At 35.1% G+C, this 15,710-nt stretch overlaps 1 protein-coding gene and 1 long non-coding RNA gene across 7 annotated transcripts in view; both read right to left on the minus strand.

The window, feature by feature from the left end:
- Positions 1–1,371: 1,371 nt before the first annotated feature.
- Positions 1,372–2,886, minus strand: LOC118763138. Its single transcript, XR_004998894.1, has 2 exons — positions 1,934–2,886; positions 1,372–1,898 (listed from the first exon to the last, which is right to left on the minus strand). It is a non-coding gene; the product is annotated as an uncharacterized LOC118763138 (long non-coding RNA).
- Positions 2,887–3,499: 613 nt separating this feature from the next.
- Positions 3,500–15,710, minus strand: part of LOC115210808 — a 391,785-nt gene continuing 379,574 nt past the window's right edge. For all 6 annotated transcript variants that reach the window (XM_029779553.2, XM_036502501.1, XM_036502502.1 and 3 more), the window contains 2 exons: positions 13,370–13,575; positions 3,500–4,678 (listed from right to left, as the gene is read on the minus strand). In XM_029779553.2, coding sequence (XP_029635413.1) covers positions 3,552–4,678; positions 13,370–13,575 — 1,333 coding nt within the window. In that variant the 3' untranslated portion in view covers positions 3,500–3,551. The remainder of the gene's footprint in view (positions 4,679–13,369; positions 13,576–15,710) is intronic.

Consider the following 15,710-nt stretch of genomic DNA (forward strand, 5'->3'; position numbering starts at 1 on the left):
AGCTGGCAAGCTGCACGAGGTTCCAGCCTGATTTGGGTTGGTTTCTATAGCTTGATGCCCTTCCTAATGCCAACCACTTTACAGTGTGAGCAGGGTGCTTATATACATAAGATAAAAGACAGAGACAGAGAAATGACTATAGAATGTTGCTTTACATTCATTTTCCATAGTATTAGAAATACATATATATATATATGTGTGTGTGTGTATATGAGAGAAAGAGAGAGATAAATATAGAATGGTGTTTTACATTCATTTTCCACACTATTAGATTTTTGTCTGACCAGTTGTTTGTTTCTACAGTTAAAACAGTCAACCGTGAAACAGCCAGTAGAACATAATGGAGTATAGAATTAAGTACCTTGATTAAGAGTAAATCAGATTTATTATTTCATTAATCTTCCAATCAAGCATGCAGTACTCCAGAACCTTCAACTCAAACATATATTTTATAAAGAATGCTAAAAATATTATCAGTAGTTAAAGAATGCTACATTTTAGCTGCTTTTAAAAAGAATATTTATAACTTACTGGTGTGTGACCATCATCACAAAATGTTCCAAAGCAACAGTTTGAGTTAGAAGCAAAACATGTATCTTAGTTTTTCTTGACCATGTACTATTTTTAAGATGTTTGAGTTGTCTGTTATAGACAAAGGTTTTGAATGAACTCAACTGTTTTTGCATATTTTGATTGTTTTAAGCAAGTAAAAAAAAATCTATAAAATAATTCTTTCTAATTTTGGCACAAAGCCAGCAATTTTGAGAGGAGGGGCAAGTCAATTACACTATCCCGTAGTACTTGACAGGTACTTATTTTATCAACCTTTAACCCTTTTGTTACCAACCCGGCTGAAACCGGCTCTGGCTCTGAGTACAAATATCTTGTTATCATAAGTTTTGAATTAAAATCTTCCACCAAACCTTAGTCACAATTTATGTTCCTAACACTAGCTGAATGACAACTAAGTTATTTTACTAAGTTCTTTGTTATATATAAAGTAACTAAAAGAAACACAGAGCATCTCAAAATAAATACAGTAACAAAAGGGTCAAAGGATGAAAGATAGAGTTGAGCTTGGCAGAATTTGACCTTAGGATGTATAGAGCTGGAAGAAACACTGCTAAGCATCTTGTCCGGCATTGGTTTCACCAGCTTTCTACTTTAATGTAACAACAATAATACCTTGTTGATTGTTAGATGCTAATTGATATATCACCTGTCTCTGTCTGCCTCACTATAATGTAGAATTTTGAATGTCTTTCTTTTTGAAAGTTTGCATTTTTGTATAGAGTTGATCAACTACTAGAACCATATTGTAGAAATTAAGTTTTTTGTAAGTTATGATAGCAACTAATTTAAAAAAAAAAAAAATTAAATAGACAGTATCTTTGAGAAAAAGGAAACATAAGCATTAATATCTCCTATTTTTTAAACCAATAACAAATGGTTATTCCTCAATGGCTGTCTCTGATAACAAAAAAAAAAAAAATGTGGGCAATTACATAAATTAATGACTTAAATTAATTTCAATGAAACAGAAGGATTAATATTTAAAAAATTTTCTCCATATCTTGATTTATTTTAATCATAAAAATAAAAGTAAATCAACAAAAATAATCACCCAATGATATTTTTTTGCCAGGAAGGACTTCAAACTATGGACTTTGTTCTTTCTGTAATGTTACAATATAGAAGGAAAAATATAATGGGTTTAAGCTGTTATGCCACCAATAATGTCTAAGAGTGCTACAAGTAGAGCCATCATAAAGCATGGGCATACTGGGTAGGTTACTTGGAGGCCTCACAGATCTAAGGGTCCAATGTTAAGCATATATATTGTGGTTTGCTCACACTCAATAAATAGTATAGACCAGGTTTCTGCTTTGCCTAAGGGCCTATAGACTTCAAAATTGACAGGATAAAAGTATACTTCTAAATGTTTTAAGAAAATATGGAGTTATGATACTAGAGACTATGATGTTTGACTTGAGAGGGTTATGGTCAGTGAGGGGAAGACTGAAAGACTAGTCGAAAGTATATGCCGAAATTGAATCAAAGACCTTAATTAAAACAAGGCAAAGAAAACTAGAATAACACCAACAACTCCTATTTCTATTTACTGAAAATTTATCTGAACAAAGGAGTGGTGCTCCGTTTTATATCACACTTGCCACACAAACATACATTAAACACCTGATAACTTAGTATTTTTTTGAAACTCAGTAATATTGTTGCTTGTTTTGTACTTTTTTTTTATATGATTTATATACCAGATATGTATTAACTTTCTTCACCTGGTACTTCCAATAAATTAAAACATTATGGTTTTAACATTTGGACTTTGGTGTGTATGTGTATGTATGTGGGGGGCGGGGGAAGAAAGAGAGAATTTTGAAGTGTGCGTGTATTAATGTTAAGGCTTAAAGTAGCATAACAACGATATCATTGTCTTGAGTAATTTGGTTGTACCGAAACAGGGATGAGCACCAAAACCCTACGAAAATAGGTATAAATCAAATTTTAAGGAGAAGATTTAAATTTGGGATTGGGGTTTGTGGAGGAGGACTAGGTTGACTTAGTAAAGTAATTTTGATTTGCTTTCCTGTATTTATTTGCTAAAATTCATTGATTGGTTCCATGCAAAAATTTTGCACCCAAGGAGTTTCTTTAAAGCAAAGCACATGACGTTTGTATAGACATATCTAATTTTCATTCACCGAGATTTCAAGTGTATCCCATGGATTCTCACAGAATTATGTATGTACGTATGCATGCAAATATGTATTAATGTAAGTGTGCATAAGTATCTGTATATTGTAATATGTTTATGTATGTTGGTATATTATTATATATATATATATACATCGATGTACTTATTTATTGAAGCATGTATGCATATAAATATGTATGCTTCAGAAGTGTGTATGTTTGTGTTTTTGTGTGAGTGTGTGCATGCAGAAATGCATGTGTATTCGTTCTTATATATATATATATATATCATGAAAATATCTTCCACATCATATTTTTTTAGTATAAATCAATAGACTAACCAGAAAAGACATTTTCACACTTATCAAACGTATATCAAGGTTTTTAAAATTCATCATCATATTTGGTATTTCACATGAATATTACTAAGTATATTTAGATATACTACTTAGATAAATCCTTTGTAGTAGTGTCAGTGTGGTTTAGCCGATGTATGTATGTATAGTGTATTGGTGTTGTGTCATGTATGCAGATAAATCCCATATATCATTTCAAAATATCTCATAGATCATATATATATCACATGTACTTAAGACATAATTGGTAAATCCCATACCTCATCAGGGATGTATCATTTACATCACATCACATAAATATATCTGTGAATACAAAGTAAATATTTTTCGAAATTAAAAAAAAATATGATTGTTCCTTGAGTGTTTTTGCACATTTATAAAAGTCTCTTTTATCTTCTTCCATTTGAATTTCCATTCCTCATCTATTCATCTTGTTTTTTTTTTTTTTTTAAATTTCTGTACTGTTTTGTTATTCGAAAGTATTTAAGATCTGGAACACACAAGAGGTGGGGGCTGAACATATTCTGGTTTGAATTGTAAATAGTCCAAAAGTTTTTGAGGTAATGGCAGACGAGGAATCATCTCTGGAGAAAAGTATTGTAAAATTCTTGTACGGCAACGGTTCTGAAGGTTACCTTTGTTGGGAAGCTTGTAAACATGGATATGATCTGTCGAAGAATCTGGCACATTAAGAACCAGGGCCATGCGATCACCACAGTTAGAAAAAACAGGCATAAAATTAACAGGACATGAATGCAGACCACATATAAATCTAATATACTGAATACAATATAGTGTTTGTGAAGTATCTCCGTCAAATACGTAAACAGCCATTGTAAGGGCATTATATTTGCGACTTTTTTTCTCACGACAAAAACAGCCACCTGTCATCATTATTGCAAATATCAGCAAGCCGTCTTTTGAGTACACCAGGTTTTTCAATTTCAGTCGCTGCATATCACGGAAAACATCAATTTGTGTGTTGAATGACACGGTTTCCCAGATGTCTGTTCGAACTAGACTAAGTGAGTTATCTTCATCTCGTCTGAAGCTGGTTACAGCAAGACGGAGGTTTCCAAATCTAGGATCAAATGCAAATAATGAGTGACTGTAAGGTAAACTAACTTCACTAATCAGCTGTTTGGTTTTAATGTTGTAAAGCTGAAAGACAGATGCGCTGTTGTCTCCACGGAGATTTGGAAATTTAATCAAACATGTTGAGTCGTCAGAACTCAGTTCACCCCATAAAGCTTCATTCACAAATTCCACATTCTGTTTACCGAAATGTCCAAGAAATTTATTAATACTCAAATCTATGACTCCAAATTGAGTCATCATATTCTGTACAAGATGAAGGATGACTAAGTTGTCATGGTAACATAATACACTTTTGACATGGAAATTTTGAATCGAAGACAACTGGGCAGGAATATGGTTGTACTCGAAATGTTCTGCCATTTTGATAAATTTGCTTCTGCGTCGAAAACTGAAAAACGAGTTACTTTTGTTTATATCAATGATCCCTTGTCGACTTGTGCAGAAAGCGGGACTACAGTCCTTAAAAACCAAGCCATCACATGTTAGAAGGGAGTCACCAAAACCAGTGGCTTCTGAAATAGACATAAACATTAAACTTCCATTAATAACTTTAAATTATATTTCAAAGGAAAACAAAAATTCATTATACAATAAAAAGAGAAACTGAAAAAATAAATGTTTCTTTCACATAATATGTAATGAAAAAACATATAATATGTGAAACACTATACAAAAGACATGCAATAATAATAATAATAATAATGATAAACCTTTCCACTATTGGCACAAGACCTGAAATTTTGTGGGAGGGGGCCTAGCTGATTACATTTGGCCCCAGTAATTGACTGGTACTTATTTCATTGACCCTGAAAAGATGAAAATCAAATCCAACCTTGACAGAATCTGAATTGAGAATGAAAAACCTATTTCTTTACTACCCACAAGAGGCTAAACACAGAGAGGACAAACAAGGACAGACAAACGGATTAAGTTGATTATATCGACCCCAGTGCATAACTGGTACTTATTTAATCGACCCCGAAAGGATGAAAGGCAAAGTTGACCTCGGCAGAATTTGAACTCAGAACGCAACGGCAGACGAAATACCACTAAGCATTTCACCTGGCATGCTAATGGTTCTGCCAGTTTGCCACCTTAATGATGATGGTGCTGGTATGAGTGATGATGATGATGATGATGATGAAGCTTGATAGTAGGTCTGCTCAATCAGTGCCTGACCTTGGGCTAAACAATAACAACAAACAAACAAACAAAACTGAATTACTACCACAAAGAAGCCTTCAATCATTTCGTATTTGAAGTCTAGTATTCTCAGGTCTGATCAAACTCCCACCTACCAACTCTCCCTCAATCTACCATTTTTATGGGAGACTATCACCCTCAAATCTCATCTACTTTTTGCTTAATAAACTCTATTCTCTCACAATCACATGTTTAAACTTGTGTAGTCCTCTCTTCTGCACACATTTCATTAATCTCTTAGTAACCAACCTTTGTTTTACACAAACACACTCCAATGGTCCTGGCAGTGTCTAGTAGAGAGAGCCACTGTGGACTCAGTGAATGGTCAGTCTTTTAACTCACAGGAAGTGGCTTGAGTGCCAATAGATTTATAGTTACATAAGAGAGTGAGATAGTAAAACACTAACTCTCGTCATTAAGTTTGGGTGAACTGTAGTATATTGTGCTAATTAATATAAATTAATAAAAAAAAACAGGAGCCTTTATGTGGTTGCTTGATCTGCTAGAAATAGCAGCCAAATTTCCCAAAAATCATACCTAACCATCATGGGGTATGTAGAACAGCGGATAATGTAACCATATTAGGTGCAACGAGTGGCTGTGTGGTATGTAGCTTGCTTACCAACCACATGGTTCCGGGTTCAGTCCCACTGCGTGGCATCTTGGGCAAGTGTCTTCTACTAAAGCCTCAGGCCGACCAAAGCCTTGTGAGTGGATTTGGTAGAGGGAAACTGAAAGAAGCCTGTCGTATATATGTGTATATATATGTGTGTGTGTGTTTGTGTTTGTCCCCCCAACATTGCTTGACAACCGATGCTGGTGTGTTTACATCCCCGTAACTTAGCGGTTTGGCAAAAGAGACCGATAGAATAAGTACTAGGCTTATGAAGAATAAGTCCTGGGGTCGATTTGCTTGACTAAAGGTGGTGCTTCAGCATGGTCACAGTCAAATGACTGAAACAAGTAAAAGAGTGTATATACCCCACAAAAGACAGGATGGTTATGATCAAAATGCTTTTAATCATAGGTCAATAGCTATAATGACCAATGAAGGCACATCTATATGTTTCTGCAATCTGCTAGAAACAACCATCAAATCTTCCTCAAATCATATCCAACGAAAAATGTAAGTTTATATTGGCTTGTACACTATAATTTAACAAAGAAAGGCTGGTTATGGCTGGAATGTCTTTGATCATTCTGTGACTAACTTGACTTTCAAACGGCAACGGCAACATCTACAACTTAATTTACAACTAAACATACCAGGTCATGTCAAGTTAAGAGATTTTTTTTTTCCAGAGACAGTATATTATGAGTATCATGATAGAGACCATTAAGCCTTAAGTTGATAAGCAGGCCTCTTATCAACACACACAGTTATCTGTGAGTCTCTTGAGATCAGTAATCTTCCAGTATATTAATTATATCATCATATCAGCTCTTATAACACTGATTATCAAAATATTTCTCATTCACTATTTTCCTGTCACTTCAACCTACCCTGTTGCATTAGCAAAAAAAGTCAGGTCACAAAACAACTATAAGTGATTATAATAAAAGTTTCAAAATGGTAATAAGAACAAACACAATAACCCTATAGGAATGCCTTTGGAATTCCTAATCTGCTCATCACACATCCACTGATACTATAGTAACACATACTTCAAAGGAATCATTATCTTGGAATTTTAATTCTATGATATACATATAAGGAAGGTGTTTTCTGTTTTCCTGGAGACTGCTATCATGGCAGGGAGGGAGGGAGGGAGAGAGAGAGAGAGAGAGGGGTTCTGTGCTTAAAGGGAGAGAATCACTTCTAAGTTTTTTTCTCTTTAGTTTTAACCCTTTAGCAATCAGGTTACTCTGTCTAATGTAATGCTTATTCACATTGCTTTGAATTGATCATCCATTATCTCATAGCTTTGCGAATCGAACGACATGTCAGTTTATTTTTAAAATGACATTGTAGGGTAGGTTAGAGAGACTGGATCTGGTTAGTTTGAACATAAAACAGGTAGAATATTTTGGCAGGATATGGCCAGTTTGAATGCTTAAGAGCCAACCAAGACAGAAAGTTTTTTTCCCTTTTTTTGGAGGGTGAAAAATGGCTGTGTACAGAAAGAGGATCAATGTTTTTTGTTATGACCTTTATATTATAAACTGAATATGCTAAAACAAAATAACACTGAAAGGAACAATTTGACACTACATCTTTATATAGGTGTAGGAGTGGCTGTGTGGTAAGTAGCTTGCTTATGAACCACATGGTTCCGGGTTCAGTCCCACTGCATGGCACCTTGGGCAAGTGTCTTTTACTATAGTGTCGAGCAGATCAAAGCCTTGTGAATGGATTTGGTAGACGGAAACTGAAAGAAGCCTGTCATATATATATATATGTATGTGTGTGTATATGTTTGTGTGTGTGTTTATCCCCGTAACTTAGCGGGTCAGCAAAAGAGTCCAATAGAATAAGTACTAGGTTTACAAAGAATAAGTCCTGGGGTTGATTTGTTTGACTAAAAGGTGGTGCTCCAGCATGGCCACAGTCACACGACTGAAACAAGTAAAAGAGTAAATAAATATACTGCATCTTTAACCCTTTCATAACCACATTTCATATAAAATACATAACCGCTGTTTAAATTAATTTTGAAAATAATCAAGTATTTGGAGGGATTTAGTAAAACAAGTTTTGCATTATTAAGTTAGCGTTAGGCACAAAACAAAAAGACTGCTACATAAAATTTTCTGATGTAAGGTTTTAATTTAAATATGAGATTAAAATTTTGGTTTCAGGCAGGTTGGCATCAAAAGGGAATAAAATAGAAAAGAGAACAAAATATCTTGTCTGTTTTTTGGTTTGTTTGTTTATAAATTCGTTCATCTTGATTTCGTGGTTTGATCCTTGTGTGTTCGTTATGCAGACATGCATAATCTTTAATCAGTCATGCATCTTGTATGTAATTACATTCATATCATTCATTCACTGTGCTGTTATCCCTCTGGCTTTCTGCAGCTGCTTGATATATTTATTAGATTAAGTGTGTTTCTTATAAGGAATTATTTTATCTCTAGGAACTCTCACAAATATATATATATATATATATATATATTGATAGAAATGATAAGACAACAAAAGAATGAAAAAGACCTCGATATTATGTAAATAGAGGAATTTATCTGTAAATATAATATCCAATGGCCGGATAACTGAAGAGATGGTGGCATGGATTTCCGCCCCGACATCCGAAACTCGGAGTTTTATCATGGCTACCGAATAATTGTCACATATTTTATATATATATACTCTTTACTCTTTTACTTGTTTCAGTCATTTGACTGCGGCCATGCTGGAGCACCGCCTTTAATCGAGCAACTCGACCCCGGGACTTATTCTTTTGTAAGCCCAGTACTTATTCTATCAGTCTCTTTTTGCCGAACCGCTAAGTGACGGGGACATAAACACACCAGCATCGGTTGTCAAGCAATGCTAGGGGGACAAACACAGACACACAAACATACACACAAACATACACACACATATATATATACATATATACGACAGGCTTCTTTCAGTTTCCGTCTACCAAATCCACTCACAAGGCTTTGGTCGGCCCGAGGCTATAGCAGAAGACACTTGCCCAAGATACCATGCAGTGGGACTGAACCCGGAAGCATGTGGTTGATAAGCAAGCTACTTACCACACAGCCACTCCTGCACCTATATATATATATTTATAATAAAAAAAAAATGAAGAAAAAACACAAGAAAAAAACAACAATGTGATGACATGGTACATGCACAGTATTAATAGATTCTCAGGGAAGGAAAGAAAAGTAGTTTTACAGTTCAAGCATAGCACTTCTTCAGAAACAAGAGACAGAGGACAGACCAAGAGAAAACGAAGACAGAGGGGGAAAAAAAAATCACCAACGATCCACATGTAGTTACATTTTGAAAATGTATATATATATATATATACATACACACACACACATATATATATATATATAGATAGATAGATAGATAGATAGATAGACTGAAATATATAGATTGATAGATAAATAGATATAGATATATATATATATATATATACATATATGTATGTGTGTGTTATTATTTAAGACAGTTTGATTTGGTTCCACGTGACCATAAAGTTTTGCAGGCTTTTTACTGAAAGGTAGCTCATTCAAGCTCAGATTACCGATTGTTGAAGATGGTTAGTGGAAAATGGGGTGCTATTGGTCAAGGTAGGTCACAAGTGAGATTGGTATTTCAATGACACCAGATGCATTAGAAGGGAGGATTAGACCACATAGCTGGACAGGTAGCTGGTGGCACCTTGGTGTCTGGCAGGCCTTTGAAGGAGCTTGGTAGCCAATAGAAGTTAGACTGTTAAGAGGGTGTGTGTATATATATATATATATATCTGTAAATGTGACAATTATTCGGTAGCCATGATAAAACTCCAAGTTTCGGATGTTAGGGTGGAAATCCATCTCATCAGTTATCCGGCCATCGGAAAAAATGTTATGAAAATGACCCTTTTCATTTTCATAGCATTTTTTCCGATGGCCAGATAACTGAAGAGATGGCGGTGTGGATTTCCACCCTGACAACCGAAACTCAGAGTTTTATCCTGGCTACTGAATAATTGTCACATATTACAGTTACAGATAAATTCCTCTATTTGCATAATATCGAGGTCTTTTCATTCTTTTATTGTCTTACCATTTCTATCAATATATTACATATATACATACATACATGTATATATATATATATATAAGATGTATGAGTGCATGTATATATTGTGTTAAACAGATTTCGGGGGCGGGGGGATCAAGAAGTTTATTGAATTGAACAGCAACTTCCTTTTCTATTAAGAATGTGGTCAGCTGTGTATATATATTGTGTTAAATGCATTTTAAGGCTGGTCAACAATTTTATTGAAAGGGCTTGGAAGGAATAATATTTTCTTCTTTGTGCTGTGTGTGTGTGTTTCGTTTTTTGGGAATATTTTGTTTTGTCTTTTGGGAATTTGTTGTTTTATTGGCAGCAATAAAATGCTGTTTTTGCCGAGCAGAAACGCTCTTTGGATAAGTATGTTCTTCAGTTCATCCAGTTTTTTCATGCTGAGATGGACCTGATACTATTGTACATATTCACTTAGTCTTTTCGGTGACATGATGTGAACAAAAGATACTGCTTGGAGTCAGTGGGTTTATAGAATATGTCCATTTCTATTTTCTCAACCTAAGCAACAACATCCAATTCACAATGGATTTTAACCCCAAGGAACTTGCCTTTCTAGATATCTTAGTTGTAAACACAGATGGAAAAGAATTTTACTATTCATTTCAATAAAAAAAACACACATACAAAACAACATATTCTCAAAAAACAAAGTGCGCGCGTGCACACACACACACACACACATACACACAGATGCACACCACAAAGCAAAGAGAAAATAATTCCTTCCAAACCCTTTCAATAAAATTGCTGACCAGCCTTTAAATCCATTTAACACAATATATACACACAACTGACCATATTCTCAATAAGAAAGGAACTTGCCAATCAATTATAATAAAATTCTTGACCCCCCAATGATGCAAGTATATATTTAACACAATATATACATGCAGCTGACCATTTTCTGAATAAAAAAGAAAGATAAAATGTTTTGACACAAAAAAATTCCTTTCACAAAACAATACATACACAGCACAGAGCTGGCCATATCCTGAACATAAATTTGCTATTCAAATCAAAAGAATTCTTTTCAATATAGGCGTAGGAGTGGCTGTGTGGTAAGTAGCTTGCTTAACAACCACATAGTTCTAGGTTCAGTCCCATTGCGTGGCACCTTGGGCAAGTGTCTTCTACTGTAACCTCAGGCCGACCAAAGCCTTGTGAGTGGATTTGGCTGATGGAAACTGAAAGAAGCTCGTTGTGTATGTGTATATATATGTGTGTGTGTGTCTGTGTTTGTCCCCCCCCCCAACATCGCTTGACAACCAATGGTGGTGTGTTTACATTCCCGTAATTTAGTGGTTCGGCAAAAGAGACTGATAGAATAAGTACTAGGCTTACAAAGAATAAGTCCTGGGGTCAATTTGCTCGACTAAAGGCGGTGCTCCAGCATGGCCACAGTCAAATGACTGAAACAAGTAAAAGAGTGATTCAATAGAATTCCTCACACTTGACTCCTAGACCCCCATTCCAGTACCCTACATAGATAACATATATAAGAAGAGACTCTAAGATGAAATTTCACTCATGTTCTGAACTATGCACAAAATATAACAATAAAATGTTCTTAATTTCTAATTTTTTCTTATTTACAAAATTTTTATATTGATATGATGGACATACACATGAAAATTGGTAATATTTTATAAAAGTCACTCAATGTAAGAAATATGCAAAAAATCTTTAACCATTTAGCATTTAAGACAGTCATCTCTGGTCCAAATGTTCTACCCTGTCTTATGTTCAAACCAGCCAGATCTGGCCTTTCACACCTACCCTACAATGACATTCTAAAAATAAACAATCACATTCAAGTGATGCTGTGGAAGGACTGTTAGGGTAATAATAATGGTACAAGAAACTTAGAAAAGAATCAACATGTAAGAGTTGCTTTAGATGTTGTCACAAATATTTAAGTGTGTAACAGCTGGTTCCTCCCAAATTTGTTAATGACACTTTAATGTGAAGTGTAAAATCTTCCCTGGTTTAGAGACAACAGCTGTTCAGAGACGAAGTAGTTTCTGTTACAAAGTGAAGCCTTAACTTTGAGATGAAATTTTGATTCCTTGATAAATACAAGGCAACAATGAGATGTCATCAGTCATTGAGTTGTCTAGCAAATATGAAGACAACGGTGATAGTTCTAGTTTATGTGTTGTTGAGAAAAAAAGGAGTGTATGATAATGTAAGTGTATTTCCAAGTGATATGTAGTAACTATTTTGATTTTGTTAAAGGATGTCATTGTTGTATACTAAATAGAAGATTTTTGTTAAAGGATGTCATTGCTGTATGCTCATTGGAAGATTTTTATAATTGCTGTATACTCATTGGAACATATGAGTATATGTGTAGAGTGTCTATCTAGACTGTAGTTGGATGAGAGATAAGTGCCAAAATGTTATCAAGGAGTCAAATGTGATATCATCTTCATAATGTTATGCTTGTTTAGCAATACTGGTTAAGTGATGTAGAGAAGGAGGAGTATGGGGAACATAATAAAACTCTGGAAAAGAACAGAGATAATAGGATGTGTTGTAATAGGATAATAGGATGTGTTGACATACATGCAATGAAACGGTCTGAGAGGAAACTATCAATCCTAGATAACAAAGACAAGTTGTTAACCTGACCTGTGATCAAAAACACTTCAACTATGACCATCTTTATTTTCAGGCTACTTCTTTTCTATGCATCTTTCAGTTTTCTTTGTCTTTTTTTTTAAAAGATGGCAAAGTATAATTTGAGAGAAATTTGTTGATGTATCTAGCAGGTCAAGCAACCATGCACAGGTTCCTTTCTTGGTTTAATGAGACATAGATGGGCAAGTTTATTGGGAGGTTCTTATGCTTGACAATGCTCCTTTAGGCAGAAGTTTACAAGAACAAAAAACAAGACAAACGGTATTTGATGTAGGGTTGTAGAAATCATACAAATGGTCACTATAGTGTAAAATATGTGGCCTTTTGTGATGGCTGCAGCTACCATTTTTTGAGATTATGGTATTTGGTCAAATGAATATGGTAATGAAGTACCTAATAATGGGTCTTGCAATTCAAACTTGCTGCTTATAATTCGATGTACATATGGATTATCAACCTACCTCAATTCAAGCATAGATATTGGATTGATCCTCTAAATACCAGCCTTTAAAATCTTTGCAAGATTTATAAGACATTTATAATAACCCCACCATACACACTCTGTGATTCTCTCTGTAAAATTTAAATTACTTGTTACCTGCATGTCCACATTTCCACTGTTCTAGTGAGCACTGATGTAACAGCGCCCATGGCTGTGCTTGTTCTGCCATCCTCCTCATGTTCCCGACAACAGCACTGGCTCCCATCAAGTCATATCTACCAGCTTTGCTTTCATCAGCTCCCATTCTGAGCTGACCTCCACGTTGATGCTGTCGATGGCGATCACGGGCCCACTTCTCGCGTCTAAAGAAGAAATAAACAAAAAGAAACAAAATATAAAATCGTGAAATCATAATCATTCTTTGCTAACAGTCTTATGAACATTATATAATAAATATATCTTAATGAAGGACATTAGCAATATGTCTAAAACAAAATAGCTGCAATTAAATGTTGGAATCAGGTGTTAGACTACTTTGATACTACATGTATGACACAGGAAATTATTTTCTTTTCAAAGCTTATTGTGTTGCCAGCCATCATTACTCCTAAATAATGACCTAAGTTATATCAGTTTCAGATTTTGGCACAAAGCCAGCAGCTTCAAGGAAGAGGCCAAGTCGACCCCCACTACTCAGTTAATACTTATTTTATTGATTCTGAAAGGATGAAAGGAAAAGTTGACCTTGGTGGCATTTGAACTCAGAACATAAGGACAGACAAAATGCTTAGCAGCATTTTGTCCAGCATGTCAACAATTCTGTTGCCTTCTTAGTTATATTATTATATTAGTTATATTATTATATATAGAAGGTGGCGAGCTGGCAGAAATGTTAGCATGCCTGGCGAAATGCTCAGAGGTGTTTTGTCTGCCGAAGGCGGCAAGCTGGGAGAAACATTAGCACACCAGGGGAAATGCTTAGCGGTATTTCGTCTGCCGCTACGTTCTGAGTTCAAATTCCGCTGAGGTTGACTTTGCCTTTCATCCTTTCGGGGTTGATTAAATAAGTACCAGTTACGCACTGGAGTCGATCTAATTGACTTAATCCATTTGTCTGTCCTTGTTTGTCCCCTCTGTGTGTAGCCCCTTGTGGGCATTAAAAGAAATAAGTATTTCATCTGCCGTTACGTTCTGAGTTCAAATTCCGCTGAGGTCGACTTTGCCTTTCATCCTTTCAGGGTCAATAAATTAAGTACCAGCTACGCACTGGGGTTGATGTAATCGACTGGCCCCCTCCCCCAAAATTTTGTGCCTTGTGCCTAGAGTAGAAAAGATTATTATATTCAAGTGGATAGGTAGCTGGGAATGTAACATACAACTAGTCTTTTTACAACTGTAGTTTGCAACCTTATGAAGCCGAGTTCAAATTCTGATGAGGTAAATTTTGTTTTTTTATTCCTTTAAGGTTTATAAAATTAGTACTCAGGTTAGTCCAACTGATTTCATTGTAGCTACTCTTATAAAAGTGCCTGTTGTTTCATCAAAGTAAATTCTTAGAGTGACAGAGAGATATCATGAGGTGATGATAAATAATATAAAGGATATTAGCAATTTGGAAGTTGTTGGGTCATGAGAGAGATAATTTACATTGGCAAGGCACATGATGTATGCTGGAAGAAGGTCCAAAACCCGGTAATAAAAATTACCATGCAGTGGATACAACAAGGATTTTAGAAAAGTTAGGTCAAAACTGAAATTATACATGATTCAAAGATGCAATGAATGAGAAGATGTGCAGCAGACACATCCAACCGATTCCAATACAAAAGTGAAGAACAGAAATGGATGATGATGGTGATAGTTATTACAATGATGACCAGGATGATGGTGAGGGATAGGGTAGGGATGGTCTGATGGAGGAAGAAGTGAAGGAGGTGATAATTATCTTAATCGTTAACACCCATTTCCTCAATTTCCATTTCCATCATTCTCCAAATAGTGCTCTGTTTTTCAAGCAAACAAAGGATCTTTGAGGCCAATTTGCCTAACTTTGTAGCATAGCAACGAAGTCTCTCTTCAAACAATTTCCAACTGTTTATTCTTCACAACAGCTGAAAATACACTAGCAGTGAATTGGGTGGGATATCCAAAAAACATCAATTTACTTCTTTGTTTCTAGTTTACAAAAACAAAACAAAAACCAAAAAATAAATGCTTCCTAAGCACAATAGCCTCTGCTTAACTCTGGTTTTATGCTGTATAATAAATGAGACATAAATCTCTCCTGGATAGAATGCTAGTCATCAATGTATATTTACCTACCCCTGAACTGTGACAAAAATGTAAAATAAACTATTCTGTCCCCAAACAGAACAATGCAATATCAGCAACAGATTTGAACTCAGTACCTAAGATTATGGAATCCAATGTCTTACCTACTCAACCATCTCACCACTGCTACCCCTCCTATTCAATTTTGTATGTTTCCAAGGGGTTA

This window comes from Octopus sinensis, linkage group LG4 (genome assembly GCF_006345805.1).
Source record: "Octopus sinensis linkage group LG4, ASM634580v1, whole genome shotgun sequence".
Classification (NCBI taxonomy): Eukaryota; Metazoa; Mollusca; class Cephalopoda; order Octopoda; family Octopodidae; genus Octopus; species Octopus sinensis.